The sequence below is a fragment of the Scyliorhinus torazame genome, chromosome 2 (assembly GCF_047496885.1).
Source record: "Scyliorhinus torazame isolate Kashiwa2021f chromosome 2, sScyTor2.1, whole genome shotgun sequence".
In the NCBI taxonomy this organism is placed as follows: domain Eukaryota; kingdom Metazoa; phylum Chordata; class Chondrichthyes; order Carcharhiniformes; family Scyliorhinidae; genus Scyliorhinus; species Scyliorhinus torazame.
Window position 1 is genome coordinate 388,287,725 of NC_092708.1, and position 24,206 is coordinate 388,311,930.

The 24,206-nt window shown below is 46.6% G+C and overlaps 1 protein-coding gene across 2 annotated transcripts in view; it reads right to left on the reverse strand.

Moving 5' to 3' along the window:
- Positions 1-24,206, reverse strand: part of ttc7b (tetratricopeptide repeat domain 7B) — a 378,370-nt gene that overhangs the window by 174,285 nt on the left and 179,879 nt on the right. For both annotated transcript variants that reach the window (XM_072494039.1, XM_072494049.1), the window contains exons 12-15: positions 18,885-19,002; positions 13,723-13,780; positions 3,933-4,005; positions 1,146-1,306 (exon numbers count right to left, since the gene is read on the reverse strand). In XM_072494039.1, the coding sequence (XP_072350140.1) occupies positions 1,146-1,306; positions 3,933-4,005; positions 13,723-13,780; positions 18,885-19,002 (410 nt within the window). The remainder of the gene's footprint in view (positions 1-1,145; positions 1,307-3,932; positions 4,006-13,722; positions 13,781-18,884; positions 19,003-24,206) is intronic.

Below are 24,206 nucleotides of genomic sequence, written 5' to 3' on the forward strand. Positions count from 1 at the left end.
GTTCTGAATTATCCACTCCATTTGAAATTACTATTTTGAATTAGTTTCAGGAAAAGGTATAGATTCAACATCATTCTGGAAAGTTCCTTTTGTTTCCCCTTGAGAAAAGGGAGTGTTTCAATCCACAAGATCCTTGGGTGGCCATCTTTCTGTATTTAGTAGTTATCGAAACTATAAAGTATTGATGGAAAGTTCCTAATATATTGGAACAGGACACTTTTTGTAATAGTTATCAGAATTGTACACATTACACCAAATATGAGCTCACCAAGGTTCAATACCAGGTTGGCATATTTGCTCTACTTTGCAACTCTATCCTTCTAGAAATAAATCAGAATGCTTGATTTGCATTTCTAAAATGGTCTTATTAATCTGGCTCACTACAGGGGGGATGGGAACGCAGTGGTTAGCACTACTGCCTCACGGCGCCGAGGACCCGGGTTCGATCCCGGCCCTGGGTCACTGTCTATGTAAGTTTGCACATTCCCCCCGTGTCTGCGTGGGTCTCACCCCCACAAACGAAAGATGTGCAGGGTAGGTGGATTGGCCACGCTAAATTGCCCCCCTAATTGGAAAAAATAAAAAAAGTAATAACCTGGCTCACTACTTTGCAATTTATGTATTTATACTTTGCTTGATTACCCTATTCAGATTGTTATTTTCCAAGTAATATGTAATCTCCTCACCTTTCTTATCAAAATGTAAATGTTTCCGACATCATAATTTGTTTGCCAATTGTGTTCCCGTTCTGCAAGTTTATTAATGCTTTTTGTATTTTGTTGTACTCCTCCTCAGTATCGACTGTTGCCCCCAATTTGGTCAGAAATAATTTTAGAATCTATATTCTTGATTCCAAGCCTAAATTGTTATAAATTAGAATCAGGGCACAGATGATGATTTCAGCAATAGATGATCTGATGAGCTGAGATTGCATCTGGTGAGACCACAGAAGTGCAAGTAGGTGATCTGTATGATGGAGAGGATATGGTGTGGGAAGCTTAGCTCAGGGCCAAATAGCTCAACAAAGTTGTGAATGCTCTGGTTCAGCCCCAAGGAAAGCTCTTTGCTACTGCAACACTACAGTCACTGCAAAGCTGATCAATTCCCCATGAATATTTAAAAACCAAACAGGGTTAGGTACTCACATGAAATGTTCAGGATATTCACTCAGAGCCATGTCGATAATGTTTACAGCATCGTGATAGTGCTTCTGGGCGGACAGCAACAATGACAGTAGGTGCAGAGAGTTCACATCGTCTCCCTGCAGTTGCAAAGCTTGTCGGACATAACCCAGTGCTTCTGGGATCTGAAAGTGATAAATCGGCAACACACACAGTAAATACGGCAACAAGCCACAGTGAAAGTCTCTGAAAGCGTTGCATTCATTTGAATGCTACTGTCAGTCCCGTTTGCAGTATTTGCAAACACTGAATCCCTCACCCCCGGTGCTCAGACAAGCAAATAAAAGAGAGGGACACATGCCATGAGTTTGTGGAAACAAGTCAGATAGAAAAAGAGACCAATGATCTTTGGTGAGCTGTTCAAAGTTAGCGATACATCTCTGCCCAATATATACTGAAAAAATACAAATTAGATATTATTTGTTGTTTCTGATTCCCTGCGGGAGCCTGGTTTTCCAGAATCATTTGGCTCTTGATTTCTTCTTAATCAAAGTCATGACCCCCCAACCTCTCTATTGGTGATAGGAGAATGTGTGATTGAGTACCAGAAAGTTCAGGAGCAAGAAACTTTGATTGCCCAATCATAAAATGCCCAGAAAAGGTGTTGATGACTAAAAGACAACTGGTTAGGCTATTGTAGTATTGTGGTTATGTTTGTGGACTAGGGACAGCACGGTGGCGCAGTGGGTTAGCACTGCTGCCTCATGGCGTCGAGATCCCAGGTTTGATCCCAGCTCTGGGTCACTCTCCGTGTGGAGTTTGCACATTCTCCCCGTGTTTGCGTGGGTTTCATAGAATTTACAGTGCAGAAGGAGGCCATTTGGCCCATCAAGTCTGCACCGGCTCTTTGAAAGAGCACCCTACCCAAGCCCACACCTCCACCCTATCCCCATAACCCAGTCACCCCACCCAACACAAAGGGCAATTTTGGACACTAAGGGCAATTTAGCATGGCCAATCCACCTAACCTGCACATCTTTGGACTGTGGGAGAAAACCGGAGCACCCGGAGGAAACCCACGCAGACACGGGGAGAATGTGCAGACTCTGCATAGACAGTGACCCAAGCCGGGAATCGAACCTGGGACACTGGAGCTGTGAAGCAATTGTGCTAACCACCATGCTACCGTGCTGCCGTGGGGGTTTCGCCCCCACAACCCAAAGATGTGCAGGGTAGGTGGACTGGCCACACTAAATTGCTCCTTAATTGGAAAAAATGAATTGGGTATTCTAAATTTATTTTTAAAAAATGTTTGTGGACTAGAAATCCAGAGCTCTAGTCTAATGATCCAGAATCAGATTACCACAAAAACTGAGGAACTTAAAACCAATCATTAAATAAATAAAGATTTGAAAAGGTAATATTATTAATGATAATGTAAGTATCAATTTGTTGGAATAAGCCATCGGATCCACCAATATGCTTCAGGAAATTAAATCTGCTCCCCTCAACTGGTCTGGCCTATAATTGACTTCAGATGCACAGCAAAGCGGTTGCCTCTTAACAGTCCTCAGAAATGACTTAGCAAGTTACGCAGGCGTACCAAATCATGATGACGGAGTTAATTACTGTGGGAGTATCCTGACCACACTGATTTCAAGAAGGTGGATCACCACTTCCTTCACAACAGCAATTAGGGCCCTCATATCCCATGAATGGATTTTTAAAAAGGTCACAAGTAACATTCTCTGTGCTGGAAACTGAAGTGCACGGGCCCCTTTAGGTGAGATCTACCGGCCGCGTTGCCCCCGAAAGCTGCGCGGCCGGCAGATTAATCTTCCTTTATCTACCCGACTCGCCATGCCTCGTGAGATCTAAAGCGATCTCGTGAGACGTCGCGATGTGAATGTCGGCCATTGTGGGTGGGATCACTTTCTGGCAAATCTGCACATTAGAGTGAGACAGCGAGCCTCACATTAAAATGCACTCCTGAGATCTAACCCCCTCGCCTTGGAGACCCTGGGCCGAGTGATGGTCTCCATAAACAGGGACCAGACGGAACGGAACTCGTGGTGGTCTCCCAGGGGATTGTGCCAGGGTGCCATCCTCTGGGCAGGGTGGCACCCTGGCACTACTGGTGCCACCTGGGCATCATGGCAATGCCACTGCCAGGATGACACTGCCAAGGAGCCAAGTGGTAATTCTTCACGCAACAGGGATCAGAAGGAGCCCGGTGTGGTGTTTGGGGGGGGGGGAGGGGGCTTTCAAGGATCCCCTTATAGGTGATTTGGGGCTTGTGAGGGGGTAGGATCTCTGCAGAGCTCGTGGCCATGGCACCCATCTACTCCCCGATAGTGGGAAACACCTTGTTAATCGCACACGCTATGGAACTCTGTTCCCATTCGGGTAGATTGGCCCCTAGCATGGCTTACACATGGGCCAATTTGTGCAGGGACTTGTAGGTTGCTGCACAGCTTACAGGGACCTGTGATAATTTGGGCTGGAGTGGTGTGTAGGTCAGACTGGATAGAGAGAGCAGAGTCCCTTTCCTGAAGGACATTAGTGAATCAGTGGGCTTTTGCAACAATTTGAGCATTCACCGTCACAAATCAGCAGATTTATTAAACTCAGTCACTACAAGCTATATTGGGGCTGAAACTTGTGATGTCTAGATTGGTAAACCCTGGTCTCACCTGCTACACTGCTCTACCAGACATATCTCTTCAATAATTTTCTCTCTAAACTGCAAAGAAAAGGGTCACAATTCGCTGAACATGTCAAAGAATTCAATGTGTGGTGTCCAATACTGACCTGCCTTGATATGGCAAGCTGAAGAGCCAGGTAGAAAGCAGCTTGGTGATCAGTGGGACATAACCCATGAGCTCTGCAGTGGGAAAGTGACAGAAAAAGCAACAATGAGTCTAAAGGCTTGCTTTAGTCTGAAAAGGTTAATTTAAAGATTAAATGCTTTAGAAAGGTCAAAAAAAATGTCTTACTAGCTTTTGCCGAAAAATATGAATGCCGGCAGGAGTAAGCCATATGGCCCTTTGAGCCTGCTCTGCTATTCAAGAAGTTCACAGCTGATCTTCAATCTCAATTCTGCTTGCCCATTTAATCCCCATAATCACTTAATTTCCATGGGAGTTCAAAAACACAGCAGTTTCAGCCTTGAATATACTCAACGATGATTCCAGAGGCCTCGGAGGTTGGGAATGACAAAGATTCACAATCTTCCGATGCAAGAAATTTCTCCTCCTCTCAGTTCGAAGTGTCAGACTGCTTCTCCGGTGTCTACACTCCCTCGTTCGAGACTCGTCAGTGAGGGGAAACAGCCTCATCATTTACCTTGACAAGCCTTGTCAGAATGTAATGATGTTGCACTGAGCTCATCTCTCATTCTTCTAATCTCTCTTTAAGGAGCAACCCCTTCACCCCCGGAAATCAATTCAGTGAATGTCTGTTGCATCTGCTCTAAGGGCAAGTATATGCTTCCTAGCAAAAGAGATCAAAACTCTTCACGTCACAACAGGTGTGGTCTCACCAAAGTTCACTGTGATTATAGTAAAACTTCTTTAATCTTGTACTCCAACCACCTTGCAATAAAGCCAACAATCTATTTTCCTTCCTGACTGCTTGTTGTACTTGCATGTAAGCATTTTATGTACAAAGATATCAGCAACATTCTACACAGTTCTCTGTTTCATACAGAGTTTTGAAGAAAGTAGAAGGGAACAATGCTGATGTCCTGACAACTTTTCCCAAAGTTTCTTGATTCTGGAACTGTTCCTTTGGATGGAAAATTGGGCCTATCGCGCCTCTATTTGAGAATGGTGACAAGAAAGAAACCAGGGAACTATATACCAGTTAGTCTAACATCTATAATCTATAATTAAGGGCAGGTTGATTGAACTGATCATTTTTCAACTGATCTGAGAGTACCAATATAGATAAAGGGTAGGTTGAACATAGAGCATACAGTGCAGAAGGAGGCCATTCGGCCCATCAAGTCTGTACCGACCAAGTTTAGCCCTCACTTCCACCCTATCCCCGTAACCCAATAACCCCTCCTAATCTTTTTGGACACTAAGGGCAATTTAGCATGGCCAATCCACCTAACCTGCCCGTCTTTGGACTGTGGGAGGAAACCGGAGCACCCGGAGGAAACCCATGCAGACACGGGGAGAACGTACAGACCCCACAGACAGTGACCCAGCCAGGAATCGAACCTGGGACCCTGGCGCTGTGAAGCCACAGTGCTATCCACTTGTGCTACCGTGCTACCCAGGTTTAATGCTTGGTAAATCTGAATATGTCCTTTGGAGTGGGGTCTAATGCAGTGGACAACAAAATATCTCTGGATGTTATTCATGTGGCCTGCTAGAGGGCAGTTGTTAAAGTGGCTCATAAGAGACTGTTAGCTAAAGTTGAAACTTACAAAATTGAAAGTGAATTATGAGCCTGTGTAGGAAAATGGTTGAGTGGCAGGAAAGAGGTAATGGACAGATAGCCTGGATGAGGAGTTCATAGTATGTTTTGAGATAGTTTCTTAGAACAGCACGTTCTGGAGCCAACCAGAGAGCAAGCTAAACTAGACCGGTACTGTGCAACGAGATAGGATTAATGACCTTAGCGAACAGGCACCTAGGTAACAGCGAACATAATATGATTGCATTTTACATTCAGTTTGGGGGAGAGAAGAGTGGGTCCAAGACTAGTCTTTTCAAGTTAAATAAGGGCAATTATGAAAGCAGAGCTAGTTAAGGCTGGGCGGCACGGTAGCACAGAGGTTAGCACTGTTGCTTCACAGCGCCAGAGACCCGGGTTCGATTCCCGGCTTGGGTCACAGTCTGTGCGGAGTCTGCACGTTCTCCCGGTACCTGTGTGGGTTTCCTCCCACAAGTCCCGATAGGCTCGCTGTTAGGTGAATTGGACATTCTGAATTCTCCCTCAGTGTACCCGAACAGGCGCCGGAGAGTGGCGACTAGGGGATTTCCACAGTAACTTCATTGCAGTGTTAATGTAAGCCGGCTTGTGATACTAATAAAGATCGTCAAAGTGAACTGACAAATTAGGTTAAGGGATAGACCAATAGAGATGCAGTAGCAGACATTTAAAGAGAAATTACATAATACATTTCAACGAGAAAGAAACATTACAAGGGGAAGACAAACCAACCATGGTTAACTAAAAAATCTAAAGATAGTGGATAAAAAACCTTTCATGGTACAATGATGGGTGGCAGCTTAGAAGATTGGACAGAATATAAAAACAGCAAAGAATGACAAAAAGATCAATGAGAAAAAGCTAGCTGGTAATGGTGACTGTGTGGAGTGTGCACATTCCCCGTTTCTGCCTGGGTTTCCTCCGGGTGCTCCGGTTTCTTCCCACAGTCTAAAGATGTGCAGGTTAGATGCATGCTAGCCATTTAGTCATGCTAAATTGTTCCTTAGTGTTCAACCGTAAGGTGGGGTTACAGGGATAGGGCGGAGGACTGGATCTAGGTAGGGTGCTCTTTTAAAGGCTGGTGCAGACTCGATGGGTTAAATGGCCTCCTTCTGGGCTGTAGGGATGATTCTATGAAGTATAACAACAGATAGAAAGAGTTTCTATATATATTTAAAAAAAGAAAAGTTAACAAGTTGAGTGTTGGTCTTACAGAAAGTGAATCTGGGGAATTAAGGAGAAGACAGATGAATTGAACAGATATTTTACACTGGTCTTCATGATCGAGGATATCACAGCGCCAGGGTCCCCAGGTTCAATTCAGGCCTTGTGTGGAGTTTACACGTTCTCCCCGTGTCTGTATGGGTTTCCTCTGGGTGCTCCAGTTTACCCCGGGTGCTCCATTTCCCCCCAGAGTCTAAAGATGTGCCGGTTAGGTGGATTGGCCCTTAAGTGTCCAGGGATGTGCAAGTTAGGCGAGGTTCTGGGATTTTAGGGATTTTAGGGATAGGATGGGAACCTGGTTATGATGCGCTTTGAGAGGGTCGGTGCAAATTCGATGGGCTGAATGACCTCCTTCTGCACTGCAGGGATTCTGTGATTTCTATGAAAAGTAGTCTAAGACCAGTATTTTAAACTTAAATAAGGGCAGTTATGAGGTCAGAAGGCAGAGCTAGCTAAGGTGAACTGACAATATAGGGGGAAGGCTAGATAAACAGAGATGCAATGACAGACATTTAAGGCAATACTTCAGAATACACAGAATAGGCACATTGCAATGAAAAAGAAAAAGAGAAATTCCAAGGAGAGGACCCACCATCTGTGGTTAACTAAAAAAGTTAAAGATAGTATCAAACTTAAAGAAAAAGCATATAATTACACAACGATGAGTGGCAGGTCAGAAAATTGGAGAGCATGTACAAAATAGCAAAGAATGACTAAACGATTATTAAGTAGGGAAAATTAAGAGGGAGCGATAAAGCTGGCTAGAAATAAAAACAGAAATAAAAACTGTTCGGGTACACAGAGTGAGAATTCAGAATCTCTAATTCACCCAACAGCATGTCTTTTGGAACTTGTGGGAGGAAATCGGAGAACTCGGAGGAAACCCACGCAGACACGGGGAGAATGTGTAGACTCCGCACACACAGTGACCCAAGCGGGGAATGGAACCCAGGTCCCTGGCACTGTGAAGCAACTGTGCTAACCACTGTGCATCCATAAGTAAAATGTGATGTGGGTAAAGGAGAACTGATGGATCTAGTTGGATTTCCAGAAGGCATTTGATAAGGTGCCACATCATAGGTTAGAACATAGAACATAGAAAAATACAGCACAGAACAGGCCCTTCGGCCCACGATGTTGTGCCGAACCTTTGTCCTAGATTAATCATAGATCATAGAATTTAGTGCAGAAGGAGGCCGTTCGGCCCATCGAGTCCACACCGGCTTCTGGAAAGAGCACCCCACCCAAGTTCAACACCTCTACCCTATCCCCATAACCCAGTAACCCCACCCAACACTAAGGGCAATTTTGGACACTAAGGGCAATTTATCATGGCCAATCCACCTAACCTGCACAACTTTGGACTGTGGGAGGAAACCGGAGCACCCGGAGGAAACCCACGCACACACGGGGAGGATGTGCAGATTCCGCACAGACAGTGACTCAAGCCACAATCAAACCTGGGACCCTGGAGCTGTGAAGCAATTGTGCTATCCACAATGCTACTGTGCTGCCCTTAAGAACAAATTAGCTACACTATATCATTCTACCGTAATCCATGTACCTATCCAATAGCTGCCTGAAGGTCCCGAATGTTTCCGACTCAACTACTTCCACAGGCCGTGCAATCCATGCCCCCACTACTCTCTGGGTAAAGAACCTACCTCTGGCATCCCCCCTAAATCTTCCACCATTCACCTTAAATTTATGTCCCCTTGTAATGGTTTGTTCCACCCGGGGAAAAAGTCTCTGACTGTCTATATCTATTCTCCTGATCATCTTATAAACTTCTATCAAGTCGCCCCTTATCCTTCGCCGTTCTAATGAGAAAAGGCCTAGCACCCTCAACCTTTCCTCGTAAGACCTACTCTCCATTCCAGGCAACATCCTGGTAAATCTCCTTTGCACATCCTTCCTAAAATGAGGCGACCAGAACTGTACACCGTACTCCAAATGTGGCCTTACCAAGGTTTTGTACAGCTGCATCATCACCTCACGGCTCTTAAATTCAATCCCTCTGTTAATGAACGCTAGCACACCATAGGCCTGCTTCACAGCTCTATCCACTTGAGTGGCAACTTTCAAAGATGTATGAACATAGACCCCAAGATCTCTCTGCTCCTCCACATTGCCAAGAACCCTACCGTTAACCCTGTATTCCGCATTCATATTTGTCCTTCCAAAATGGACAACCTCACACTTTTCAGGGTTAAACTCCATCTGCCACTTCTCAGCCCAGCTCTGCATCCTATCTATGTCTCTTTGCAGCCGACAACAGCCCTCCTCACTATCCACAACTCCATCAATCTTCGTATCGTCTGCAAATTTACTGACCCACCCTTCAACTCCCTCATCCAAGTCATTAATGAAAATCACAAACAGCAGAGGACACAGCATCTCCGTGCCTGCAAGTAATCTCCTTTGTCAGTGTTCCCTTCCCCACTGCCTCACTACAAGCTTTGGCGTCCTGAATAACGGCTACCTTAGCTGCTGGACTACAAATCCGGTTCCCATTCCCCTGCCAAATTATTTTAAACCCTCCCGAAGAGTACTAGCAAACCTCCCTCCCAGGATATTGGTGCCCCTCTGGTTCAGATGCAACCCGTCCTGCTTGTACAGGTCCCACCTTCCCCAGAATGCGCTCCAATTATCCAAATACCTGAAGCCCTCCCTCCTACACCATTCCTGAAGCCACGTGTTCAACTGCACTCTCTCCCTATTCCTAGCCTCGCTATCACGTGGCACCGGCAACAAGCCAGAGATGACAACTCTGTCTGTCCTGGCTTTTAACTTCCAGCCTAACTCCCTAAACTTGTTTATTACCTCCACATCCCTTTTCCTACCTATGTCGTTGGTGCCAATGTGCACCACGACTTCTGGCTGCTCCCCCTCCCCCTTCAGGATCCTGAAGACACGATCCAAGACATCCCTGGCCCTGGCACCCGGGAGGCAACATACCTTCCGGGAGTCTCGCTCGCAACCACAGAATCTCCTATCTATTCCCCTAACCATTGAATCTCCTATTACTATTGCTTTTCTAATCTTCCCCCTTCCCTTCTGAGCCCCAGAGCCAGACTCAGTGCCAGAGACCTGGCTGCTAGGGCCTTCCCCGGTAGGTCATCCCCCCCCCCACCCCCAACAGCATCCAAAACGGTATACTTGTTTTGAAGGGGAACGGCCACGAGGGATCCCTGCACTGTCAACCTGTTTGTTTTCTTTCCCCTGACTGTAACCCAGCTACTCTTGTCCTGTACCTTGGGTGTGGTTACCTCCTTGTAACTCTTCTCTATAAGCCCCTCTGCCTCCCGGATGATCCGAAGTTCATCCAGTTCCAGCTCCAGTTCCCTAACACGGTCTCCGAGGAGCTGGAGTTGGGTGCACCTCCCGCAGGTATAGTCAGCGGGGACACCGGTGGTATCCCTCACCACACACATCCTACAGGAGGAGCATGCAACTGGCCTAGTCTCCATCCCCTCTTACCTTACAGAATATAGCTGCCCTGTGGACCAACTGGACCTCCGCCCTCCGGCTCTGCTCCCAGTCAGCTGCACTCTCTGTAAACTCCTGGCTCCCTTCTCGCTCTTTGCGGAAATGTCGGAAACAAAATGAAAGGAGCACCTTACTCCCTCCTCTCTCGGTCACCAAACTCTCACTATAGCACTCAAATGCACCAAATTCAGCACTCCCTCAGTCACCAAACACTCACTATAGCACTCAAATGCACCAAACTCAGCACTCCCTCAGTCACCAAACTCTCACTATAGCACTCAAATGCAACAAATTCAGCACTCAGTGCAAACAAAGTCTGCACTGTAGGTGGATCACTTTTATACTGTGAATTTAGCCTCTGAAAACTGGCCTAATCCAATTAACAAGCTCCAGCTGCAAGTACCTACAAGTAGAATCTTTGTTTAAAGTTGATTGACCAAACAGCAACTTTTAAGTTAATTGACTAAATAAAATAAAGACTAGACTTTAGATAAAAATGAACCCTCTATACTCCCTCAGTCACCAAACTCTCACTATAGGTCTCAAATGCACCAAATTCGGCACTCAGTGCAAAACCTATTGCGGATTATAAAAGCTTATGGTATAGGAGCATATTGCATACATAGGAGGTTGGCTAGCTAGCAGGAAACAGAAGGTAGGCACAAATGGGTAATTTTCTGATGGCAAAATGTAAGGAGTGATGGACCACAGGGATCGGTGCTGGGAACTCAACATTTAACAATTTACCTAAATGACTTGGATGAAGGGACTGAAGGTATGCTTGCTAAATTTGCTGATGGTGAAAAGTTGGGAAAATAAATCGTGAACCGGGACTAAGGAGGCTACAAAGAGATAGAGATAGGTTAAGTAAGTAGACAAAGATCTGGCAAATTGAGTATTATGGCGGAAAATATGAAATTGTGCATTTTGGCAGGAAGAGTAAAAAAGAAGCATATATCTAAATGGTGAGAAATTTCAGAGCTTTGAGATGCAGAGGGATCTGGGTGTCCTGGTGCATGAATAGCAAAAGGTTAATATGCAGATACAGCAAGTAATTAGGAAAGCTAACATAATGTTATAGTTTAATATGAGAGGAATTTAATACAAGAGAGGTTTTGCTTCAGTTATACAGGGCATTGGTGAGACCACATCTGGAGTACAATATACAGGCCACATCTGGAGTACAATATACAGACCACATCTGGAGTACAATATACAGACCACATCTGGAGTACAACATACAGTACTGGCATCTTTATTTAAGGAAGGATGTCAATGCCTTGGAAGTAGTTCTGAGAAGGTTTATGAGATTAATACATGGAATGGGTGGGTTAGGTTTTTTTTAGAATAAATTTAGAGTCCACAATTATTTTATTCCAATTAAGGGGCAATTTAGTGTGGCCAATCCACTTACCTTGCACATCTTGTTGGTTTGTGAGGGTGAGACCCATGCAAACGCGGGGAGAATGTGCAAACTCCAAACGGACAGTGACCAGGATCGAACCTGGGACCTCAGCACCGTCAGGCAGCAGTGTTAACCACTGCGCCACCGTGCCGCCCAGCAAGAGGTAACTTGATTGAAACAAAATTGATCCCGAGGAATCTTAACAGGATGGATATAGGTAGGATGTTTCCTCTTGTGGAAGAATCTAGGGCTAGGGGTCACTGTTCAAAAAAGAGGTCGCCCATTTCAGAGAGACGAGGAGAATTTTTTTCTCTCAAACGGTAGTGAGACTTTGGAACTCTTTCTCAGAAGGCAATGGACGCAGAGTCTTTGAATATTTTTAAGACAAAGTTGGATAGTAAGGGGGTGAAGGTAGGCAGGAATGTGGGTTGAGGTTAATTAGATCAGCCAAGATCTTATTGATTGGCGGAGCAGGCTCGAGGGGCTGAATGGCCTACAGCTGCTCCTAATTTGTATGTTTATGTAAAAGGACTGAAATTTATTTTCACCACTCTCACACAAATCTGCTTTTATATTCCTTGTTCGTTAACTCTCATTCCATTTTTCCCCTCGATCAATTTTTTGGCCATGCTTTCTAAATCTCTCCCGATCCTCAGGCTCATTCACCTTTTAATCTAATAACTCCTTTAACTTCTTTTGCTAGCTCACTTTTCCAACGGTGTTATTTCATTTGTCAATGGAATGCATTTTTTTGAGAATTATGAAATATTTCTTTAGTTATTAACCACCAAGTTTTTCATGGATTCTACCTTAGTCAACTTGCCCCCTCACACCTACGTAATTGGTTTTATTTAATTTAATCCCCTACTTACAGACTTCTGTATTTCACTCCCCAACTCAATGTGGTGGACATCCCCTGGGCTGGATTCTCCGTTTTCGGGACTATGTCCCCACGACGTCGTGAAAACTGTGGTCTTTTACGCCAGGAAAACTGACGTCAAAAGGCCACAGGTTCCCCATCTTGCAGGGGGCTAGCAGGCAGCTGTCATGGAGCTCTCAGCTCCAGCTGCCGATACAGGCCCCCGCACGTCCGGGTCAGAGGCTGCGCATGTGCACAGCCTCCAGTGGCCGCGCCATGCTCCATGGCGGACTCAGTCTGCGGACTTGGACCGCCGAAATAGTGCCCCGCACCGGCCGTTCACCCGACCCGGACTGCCCGCACACATGGCCCCCAGTCCCGAATGAGGTCCCCCTGCCGTCCAATCAGCACTCCCTCTACTGTGGCGGCCCGAGACGGAGTCCGTAGCCGTCACGCGAGGTTCCCGAACGGCAGGACCAGATTAGAACCATGCTGGCGGGAATTCAGCCGGTCGGGGACGGAGAATAGCGGGACGGGCCTCGGGCAATGGCCGGAAGCGGTGGATACTAGGAGGGAGTACGCCGCTTTTTGTGGGCCGGAGAATAGCGGAACCGGTGCTGGTCAAGATTTCGTGCGGGAAAACGGATTCTCCACCCTGCCGCCGAATGCGATTTTGGTGTCGGGGCGCGGAGAATCCCGCCCCCTGTCTCTGGGGTGGAGCAAAGTGTGTAAGCAGTATGCTATAGTCTTCTAGAGGTGCGACGAGTAGTTAGGGGATGTGGAGATGTAACTGGACCCTGCAGCTGAGTGTGCTTCACACAAGATTGCTCCATTTTCTCAGTGAACACAGAACACCTGGAGAAAGATTGTTTCCGCTCCTGTACTTCCATGTTCTGGTGACATTCTTTTTGCCACACCTAATGACTGTCAGACACCTACACAAATATATGCTCCCATTAATCCTAAAAATAGTCCCCATATTGCCAGCAATTTGCTAGCACTTACTTTGTAGTTAGAAATGGTGCTTGTTCTCCACTGGAGAGCTCAGAGAAATGCTGTGCGCGAGTAAAGCTTGCAAGTAAAATATCACGGCCATTTCAGTTGGCATGGCAACAGTACGAATTTACATTTTGCCTTTTCTGACAAAGAGGCTTAGTTACTCTGGTTTTTTAAACACACACCTCTGAAATGCTCGAAGGGCTTTTTTCTGGAGGTCCTCTTGCATTCCTCTCAACGTTGCTTTAAAAAGAAAAAATCAATAGGTTATTAATAAAATGAGCACAGACCAGGAATTGATGGATGAAATCAAAACAGAGCATGCTGGAAATACTCAGTAGATCTGGCAGCATCATGTTTTGATGAAAGATTATTGGCCTGAAACGTACACACAGTTAGTCTCGATCCAGATGCTGCCACTTCATTTCAGTGTTCCAGCATCCACCATATTTTGCATTTGTATTTGATGGATGAATGACTGATCAGGTGATAAGGCTGGTGTGTAAAAGAGGCCATAGGGACTGCAGTATGCCAGGTGATGAAACATTTACTTTACATAGTTTTATTAACATGCTGGGACTTTAGCATCAGTGCTTTGGAGTGAGATAGATCTGTTTGACCCGCACTCCGTCGGGTCTTTGTCCAGCGTGGTCAGCAGGGACCCCCTCGAAAGCAAGTCATTGAACATCTCCCGCAGATGTGGGACTAGTGCTGCCATAAATGACTTACAGAAGTACATCGGGAATCCGTCCGGGCCCTTCCCCACCTGCTCTCCGTGACCTCCCCCAGTGCTTCCAGTCCTTGTTTTCTATCCTCCCCACTATTGGTCTACCCAGTCCGTCGAGCAACTGTTTAATCCCCCCTCTAGGGGTTCCGGAGGTGTACAGTCCCCGATAGTGGGTAGCGAATGCCTCATTCATCTTGTCTTGGTCTGTGGCTAGTCCACCGTTCTTATCTTTTACCTGCGCTATTTCCCTCATGGCTGCTTGCTTCCTCAGCTGGTGAGCCGGCTTGCCTTGACCTCATGTTTATAGAAGGCCCCAAGTGTCTAACGGCGCTGGTTCACTGCATTCCCGGTAAAGAGCAGGTCGAACTCCATTTGTAACTTTTACCTCTCTGCCAGTAGTTCCCCGGTCCGGGCCGTGGAGAATCGCCGGTCCACCTCTAATATGGAGTCGACCAGGTGTTGCCTGGCCGGCCGCCCTCTCCTTTCTGTCCCTAAGTGTCCTGTATGTGATTGTTTCTACTTTATTCATCAAAAAGAAGAACTTGGTAGATGATGAGTCTGGGGAAAGATGTACAGATAGTCTGGGTCACATTGAGATCAAAAAGAAGGTGGTGTTGTGGCGTCTTGAAAAACATTAAGGTAGATAAGTCCCCAGAGCCTGATGGGATCTGCCCCAGAATACTGAGGGAGGCAAGGGAGGAAATTGCTGGGCCTCACTAGCTACAGGTGAGGTCCCAGAGGACTGGAGAATAGCTAATGTTGTTCCTTTGTTTAAGAAGGGTAGCAAGGATAATTCAACAAATTACAGGCCGGTGAGCCTTACGTCAGTGGTAGGGAAATTGTAAAGGATTCTTCGAGGCAGGTTTTACTCTCATTTGGAAGCAAGTGGACATATTAACGAGAGGCAGCATGGTTTTGTGAAGGGGTGGTTGTGTCTCACTAACTTGATCGAGTTTTTTGAGGAAGTGATGAAGATGATTGATGAAGGCAGGGCAGTGGATATTGTCTACATGGACTTCAGTAAGGCCTTTGAGAAGGTACCTCATGGCAGACTGGTACAGAAGGTGAAGTCACATGGGATCATAGATGAGCTGGCAAGATAGAAACAGAACTGGCTGGGTCATAGAAGACAGTGGGTAGTAGTGGAAGGGTGCGTTTCTGAATGGAGGGCTGTGACTAGTGGTGTTCCACAGCGATCAGTGCTGGAGCCTTTGCTGTTTAATGTATATAAATGATTTGGAGGAAAATGTAACAGGTCTGATTGGTAAGTTTGCGGATGACACAAAGGTTGGTGGAATTGCAGATAGCGATGAGGGCTGTCAGAGGATACAGCAGGATATACATCGGTTAGAGATTTGGGCGGAGAGATGGCAGATGGAGTTTAATCCGGACAAATGTGAGGCAATTCATTTTGGAAGGCCTAATATAGGTGGGAAATACATAGTAAATGGCAGAACCCTTAAGAGTATTGACAGGCAGAGAGATCTAGTTGTACAGGTCCACAGGTCACTGAAAGGGGCAACACAGGTGGAGAAGGTAGTCAAGAAGGCATACGGCATACCTGCCTTCATTGGTCAGGGCATTGAGTATAAAAATTGGCAAATCATGCTGCAGCTGTATAGAACCTTAGTTAGGCCACGCTTGGAATATCGTGTTCAATTCTGTCGCCACACTACCAGAAGGATGTGGAGACTTTGAAGAGGGTACAGAAGAGGTTTACCAGGATGTTGGCTGGTATGAAAGGCATTAGCTATGAGGAGAGGTTGGCTAAACTCGGTTTGATCTCACTGCGACGATAGAGGTTGAGGGGCGACCTGATAGAGGTCTACAAAATTATGAGGGGCATGGACAGAGTGGATAGTCAGAAGCTTTTTCCCAGGGTAGAGGGGTCAATTTCAAGGGGACATAGATTTACAGTGTGATGGGCAAAGTTTAGAGGAGATGTGTGATGTTTTTTTACACAGAGGGTAATGGATGCCTGGAACCTGCTGCCGGAGGAGGTGGTGGAAGCAGATATAATAGTGACATTTAAGGGGCATCTTGACAAATACATGAATAGCATGGGAATAGAGGGCTATGGGCCCCAGAAGTGGAGAAGGCTTTAGGTTAGATGGGCAGCATGGTCAGTGCAGGTTTGTAAGGCCAAAGGGCCTGTTCCTGTGCTGTACTTTTCTTTGTTCTTTGTTCTCTTTGCTGGTGCTGACTGGATGGTGGTGGGGAGGGGGAAGGGCTGGGGGAGAAAGATTGTGCTTTGATAACCCTCTTAAATTTTTCTGGCATCGCCAGGAATTAAAGTTTACATTCCTGGACCTTGCTGAGAAAAATCTGGGAGAAATGTCAAAGGGGTGTATAAAAGTATCGGAGAATGAGGGGCGGAGAAAAGGCTGTTTGACTGAGTGTCAAAAATAATTCAATCGAGTAATGTGGAAACTGTTTGCTTTCCGACTGACGTGGGAAGGCAGCAAGCCACAAAAATATTGTGTTGGTTGGCTAAAGAGCAGTTTTAGACACAGATTGTGGTGAAAGTTCTTGCAAGACATCCAACCTGAGCTGGCAAACCCTACCTGCGAGTATAAGATGTAGGCCTTCGACTACAAGAATTTGAAAGAGCGGGGTAAAGCCCTCAGGATATGGTGGTGACGGGATGGGAAATGCAAGGTTCAAAGCTTGCTGGGTTTAGTATGGTTTTAACATGTAGAATGTGCAAGATCTGGATCTCTGAGACTGAAGAGGGAGTAGGAGGGCAAGACTGATGCCTGCTGGAACAAGTGAATAAAACGTCAAGCCTGACACTAAGAATGAAACACAGTTCACAAGAGGGAGGGACTCATGAATGGAATGTATATAACTATCCACAAAACACACACAGTGGTCTGCAGCTTTGTGTGGCCTGAATTTTTCAGAATAATTAGGGCCCTAAGCTTATCTTCAATAATCAATTACACAAATAGAATGGAGAAACTGGGGCATAAGTCGACTTGATAGAGGCGTTTAAAATCAAGAGTTTCGAGTAAATAAAAGCAAACTGTTTCCAAAGTCTGAAGGGTCGATAACAGAAGGGCACAGATATGAGGTGATTGGCAAAAGAACCAGAGACAACATGAGGAAAAAATAATTTATTCGAGTAGCTAGGATTTGGAATTTACTGCCTGGTAGGGTTGGGAATACTACTGACTCATAGGAACAGGAGACTACAAATAAGCTTTGTGGGCCTATTCCATCATTCAGCAGGATTATGGCTGATTTGCGGCCTAACTCCATACACTCACCGTAGTCCCTCAGCCCTTAATACCGCTGGTTAACATGGATCTAACAATGCCAGATATAAAAATAACTAATGGAGCAACAACCGCTATTTGTGAAAGACAGTCCGAAACTTCAACCACCTTTTGAGTTTCCCAATTTCACTCCTGAAAACGATGTGCTGTAGTCCTAGTTTTGCTAAACAACAAAAATAGTAATCCACCCTACATTCTCCTTAATATTTTTAAAACTTCAATCAAATCACTTCAATGTTTGAGATTCCAGGGGGTACAACCTTAGTTTGTGTATTCGATGCCTTGAAGTTAACCGTTAAGAGTCCGGATATCATTCTGGTAAATCAACCTGCACTCCCTCCAAGACCATTGTTAATACTAAGGTGTGGTGCCCAGAACTGAACTACAGTACTCAAGGTGTGGTCTAACCAGGGCTTTGGAAAGCTGGGCATCACTTCCAATCCCATCATATTCCAGTCCTCCAGATAAAAAGACCAGCATTCCTTTAACTTCGTGATTTTGTTTTGTATCTCTTTCATGACATTTTACTGATCTATGTACATGGCCCCATAAGTCCCTTTGGAGTTTAACTGCTCCCAGCTTTCTATAATTTAGAAAGTATTCTGTTCTATCCTTCTGGGGTCCACATTAAATGACCTCACACTCACGAATATCGAAATCCATTGGTCACAGTTTTCCTCATTCACTTAATATCTGCTCTCTTTTACATTACTCACAATATCGATGGTTTTTGTGTCGTCGGCAAATTTGCATGTGTAAGCTCTCTATACTGCCATCTAAGTTGTATAGTGAGTGTTTGTATTGTGGCTTTGAAAGGGAATTTAATAAATTCTTAAAGGAGTCAAAGAATTCATTGATATGGCAAAAGGGCGAGTGCGACGAACCGGGTTCTTCCTTGAAAGAGTTGGTGCAGACTCGATGGGCCAAATGGCCTCCGTCTGCACAATACTATTTTATATACGATGTAGACAGAATTGAGATGCAATTTTAGAAGTTGAATGATGTCGATCCATTAACCATGAACCTTTCTCTCTGTCCCAAATCGGTTTGATACATAGGTATGATGAGTGCTGGGACATAAATGAATTAAAAATCCAAGGTGGAGGGTAAAAAGCCCCAATTAAATGGACGTTTGGTGGCATCAAGATGTTGAATGCCTGTAAGCTGTAGGAAAATCAGACTAGGGAGCTTTATGACTTTGAAGCCCTGGGAAGGAATGAGTTATAGCAAACAGTGATCTACATTTCATCACAATGAAAATACAGGGTGGAGGATTGCACAACACCGCGTATAACCATGGGGTCAGGTTGAAAAGCTTTCTGGGGTTGTCTGGTGCCCTTACCATCTGTGGCCTGGAGACTGTGCGTCAAGCCGAGAGCTAAAAAGCCTTTAGCTCGAAACTCGGGTTCTTTTTCACTCATTTCGGTCACCATCTTGGCAAACTGCTCACCCTCTCCCAACTGAAAAATAAAAATAAAAAGCAGATCATGTTTAAAAAAACTGACAGCAAAAACGTTGTTTTGCATGCTTGTAAATTCTCATATCCGTAAATCACAGAACCAGCAAATGGTCACAGCGCAGGAGGAGGCCATTCAGGCCGTTATTTCTGTGCTGGCACTCCGAAGTAGCAATTCCCCTGTCTTTTCCCGAGAGACCTGCACATTCCTCCATTTCGGATAATCCAGTTCCCTCTTGGATGCCTTTATTGAACCTGCCTCCACCACACTCTCAGACATTCTACATTCTAAACATCTGTTGCATGAAGACGTTTTCTTGTGTCTCTATTGCTCTTTTGCCGATTACCTTAAATCTGCGTCTCCTGCTGTCGATCCTTCCATGAATAACATTGTTTTTCCCGATCTACTCTATCGAGACCCCTCATGAGTTTGATCAAATCCCCACCCAGCCGTCTCTTCTCTAAGGAAAATAGTCCCAATTTCTCAAATCTATCCATGTAACTGAAGTTCTTCATCCTGGAACAATTCTTGTGGAATCTTTCTCAAGATGTTCTCTAATGCTTCCACATTCTTCTTAATGTGTGGCTCCCAAAACTGGACACAATACTTTGATTTAGATCAAACTAGTGTTTTATACAAGTTTAACTCCTTTAGTACTCTAAGCCCCTATTAATAGAGCCAGGATGCTGTGTCCTTTATTCAATGCTCTCTCAACTTGTCCTACCACCTTTAATTATTTATGCCCATGAACATCCAGGTCCTGTGCTCCTTCACCCTCTGTAGGGTAGTACCCTTTATTTTATATTGTCTCCTCACGTTCTACCAAAATGAATCACTTCACATTTCTCCGCATTAAATTTTTAATATGCTACAAGCATGCTTTTTCTTCTTCATCCAAGCTCTCTGTTCCCAGCCAGGAAGCTCTGGATTTGTTCATTCTACCGCTCCTCGTTGTGGAGATATAGCTCGACTCTGCGCCCAAACTCTCCTTTCGAGGCAGTCCATTGTTCAGTTACAGTTTTGCTCGTCAGCCTTTCATTCCATTTTCTCTGGGTCAGATCCATTCTTACTGCATTCTGCATTGAAGCTGGCTTTCCCCAAGTTCTTACTCCGGATTGCTCCTTGCCCCATTCCATAGCCAACCTAAACCTTTATGATGCAATATCACTGTTCCCATAATAAATTCCCTATTGACATTTGATCCACTTGGTCCACCTCATTCCCAAGAACCAGGTCGAGCAATGCTTTCTGGAAATATACTGCTGCACAAAACTTTCCTGAACACACTGGATTGGATTGGATTTGTTTATTGTCACGTGTACTGAGGTACAGTGAAAAGTATTTTTCTGCGAGCAGCTCAACAGATCATTAAGTACATGAAAATAAAAGAAAAGAAAAGAAAATACATAATAGGGCAACACAAGGTACACAATGTAACTACATAAACACTGGCATCGGGTGAAGCATACAAGGTGTAGTGTTAATGAGGTCAGTCCATAAGAGAGTCTGGTAACAGCGGGGAAGAAGCTGTTTTTGAGTCTGTTCGTGCATGTTCTCAGACTTCTGTATCTCCTGCCCAATGGAAGAAGTTGGAAGAGTGAGTAAGCCGGGTGGGAGGGATCTTTGATTATGCTGCCCGCTTTCCCCAGGCAGCGGGAGGTGTAGATGGAGTCAATGGGTGGGAGGCAGGTTTGTGTGATGGACTGGGCGGTGTTCACGACTCTCTGAAGTTTCTTGCGGTCCTGGGCCGAGCAGTTGCCATACCACTCTGTGATGCAGCCACATAGGATGCTTTCTATGGTGCATCTGTAAAAGTTGGTAAGGGTTCATGTGGACATGCCGAATTTCCTTAGTTTCCTGAGTAAGTATAGGCGCTGTTGTACTTTCTTGGTGTTAGCATCGACGTGGGTGGACCAGGACAGATTTTTGGACATGTGTACCCTATGGAATTTGAAACTGCTAATCATCTGTAGGAACCCTTGTCCCTCTCTGCCCTTTATACGACTACTATCCCAGTCTACATTTGGATAATTAATGCCTCCATTGTTACTCTATAATTCTTGCAATCCTCAGCAATTTCCTTGCAAATTTGTTGCTCTACATTTAGATTTTTCATTCACAATTTAATGACCAATGGATGTAAAAGTCAATACTAATCGCTTTACTGGTCTTGCCATATGGTCTTTAATATGTGCTGCAATCAGTTGTTCAAAATGTATTTGAATTACTTTCCCCACTCATTTCTCATCATCCCCACTCCCTGTCAGTATGGGGCAATGCTGTACTGTTTTAGATGCTGTCTTTCAGGTGATACATTCAACAGAGGCTCTGTCTTCTCCCTGAGGTAATGTAAAATATCCCATGGCAATATGTCAATATGACGGTGAACTTTCCCTGGTGCCCTGGTGAATATTTAGCCCTCAAATAACATCATTAAAATAGATTATCCGTTCTTTATCACAGAGCCGCATGTGGGACATGAGTTTCAGAAGTACTAATTTTAAAAAAAATTGAATTCAGAGAGCACCTCAGGATGTCCCAAAGCACTTTATAGCTAATTAAGTACTTTTGAAGTATAATCATTGGTGCAAGTTAGGAAAGACTGTGCCAATCTGCGTATAAAAGGTCCCACAAACAGCAATTAAAAATTTTATGGTTCACAAGTCACTGGAGTGGAACTTGTAGAACGGTCATATGGATGCAAAACATTCGGCGGGATTCTTAGTTCCTGTGTTGATGCCGGGACAGGATTTGTGGACTTCTGAGGCAGCAAAAGTGGCACTGCACCTGGACCCAGTCAGCGGCCGTTAAGGGTCCAGCACCACGTGGAACACAATCAATTCCAATGAGATGCGGTGTGGGATTTGCTGGGTTCGCGACTGACACTCAGGAGGCTGACAAGCTGCAGCCTCATATACACACTTCACTCCCCACACACACTATCCCAGTCAACAAGATGGCAACGAGGACAACAGCAACGAGGACAGCGGCACCCCGATTTCCAGTCAGGTTTCGGGCTTCTGGAACGGACAGACCCATCGATTGTGGCAGAGTCAGGGACTAAATTAGGGGATGTCGGCGAGCATCCAGCAACTGCAGGCGCAGGTGAAGGAGACCTGCCACGTGCAAGAGGGGGTGGTGTCGGTCATGCGTGCCACCCAGGCCAACACCGCACAGGTGACGTCTGAGGTGGAGGCCTTTGGGGGGGGGGGGGGGTTTAGCTATAGATCAGCATGTTCAAGCCTGGGACAATCTGTGCAGGCGGGTGGCTGAGGCCAAGGACGGAGTTGCCCTCTCACAAGTAGCCATGTGCCAGAGCCATCTGGACATCGCAGCGGCGGTCCTGAGCGTGGCCCAGTCACAGTGGGCCATGGCTGGGAGCGTTGGTGGCATTGCCCAGGCGTTGGCTGATGTGGCAAGGACGCAGAGGGAGGTGGCGCAGTCCCAGAGAGAGATGGTGCAGTAACTGGCTGATGTGGCACAGACCCAGGTGGGTTCTCTGTGTTCCATGGCCGCGAGAATGCAAACCCGAGATGGCAGTGGGCCTCCAGGACTGGCAGCGATAGGTGGTGGGGGAGCCTCAGGGGATAGCTCCTCTCACACCCTCATCTCATGGAGTAGCCCAGGGGCCAATGGGCACCCCGAGGGAGGAGGAGGTGACTCCCGCAGGGCAGGTGCCGGAACACCGCAGCACCTTAGAACCCCCCACCCCATCCCTGGTGCATCTGGTGGGCAGCAGGCAGAACAGGGTGGCACCACGCCAGCTGGGGCACCCCAGCAGCAACCGGGCCCATCCAGGCCCAGTCACCCCAAACGATGCCCGCCAAAGGGGACCCAGGTCACAGGGCTGAAATCGCAGCAGGCCGCTTCTACTCCTGATGTACCACATGGGGATCCACCTAGACGTACCATTAGGGCCTGCAAGGCTAGGAAACTAGACACCAGTTACGCAGGACAGTTTAGTGATAGGGGCTAGGGCACTTATCTGCATATGTTTTCACAGTAAACACCTGTGTACAATGTTACAACCTGCCTCAGTGTTCTGTCAGAGGGTGTGAGGGGTGGACTGGTCTGGGCTGGCCGCAGAGCGGGAATGGGCGGACGTTGTGGGCAGCCAGTGCTCACTGCTCCAATGCCACCCCACCTCCCACCGTCCCCACCTCCCCTACCCCAGGGATTCGATCGGACCGTGTGATGGAATGGCCAGTTCACATGCAGGGGTCACCCCGGCGGACGGTGGAAAGTGCTACCTTGGGCAGGAGTCAGACGTTGTTAAATGATGCGGAGCTCATCGCAGAGCGGGTTGTCATCATCCTCCATCCCATGGACATGTATCAGGGAGGGGTTTGCAGGCATGTAGATGTTTGGGGCGGGGGTGGAGTGCGTTGTCCATGCCCTCTCTCTCTCTCTCTCTCTCTCTCTCCCCCCCCCCCCCCGCCAATGTCAGTGAACCTGGAGGCGATCAGAGCCTGTCCGGGCCCCATGTCTTGCCCTTCCTCGTCCTCCCTCGCAGCCTCCTCGTCGGACAAGGCCTGGCGTTCATCCCCCTCCTCCAGCACGTCGCCCCTCTGCTGCGTGATGTTGTGGAGGACGCAGCAGGCCACCATGAGACAGGCGACACTCCCAGCGTCATACCGGAGACCCCGTCAGAATGGTCCAGGCACCTGAACCGCATCTTCAGGAGGCCAAAGCAGCGCTCAGTCACACCCCTGGCCGCAGCATTGGCATTGTTGGAGCGGGTCTCTGCGTCGGTTTGTAGCCTCCGGATAGGAGTCATCAGCCACGACCGCAGCGAATAACTCGACGCCCAGGAGCCAACCCCCCAGGCAGGGGTGCACCTCGAAGAGGCCGGGAACTGTCGAGTGTGCCAGGATGAAGGCATCGTGCACACGGCCTGGGTATCGGGCGCAGACGTGCATGATGTGCATCTGATGGTCACACACCAGCTGCACGTTCATTGAGGGGAATCCCTTTCGGTTTGTGAAGACCGGCCTGTCATCTGCAGGTGCTCGCAGGGCGACAGGCATCCCGCTGATCACCCCCTGGACCCGGGGCATGCAGGCAATCCCCGCTGCCGCGGGCATCCTGGTGGGCTGTGTCCACATTGAAATGGATGTATTGAGCCGACTGGTCATATAGGGCCTTCGTAACGGAGCGGATTCACCTGTGCACCGAGCACTGAGAGATTCCGAACAGATCCCCACCCG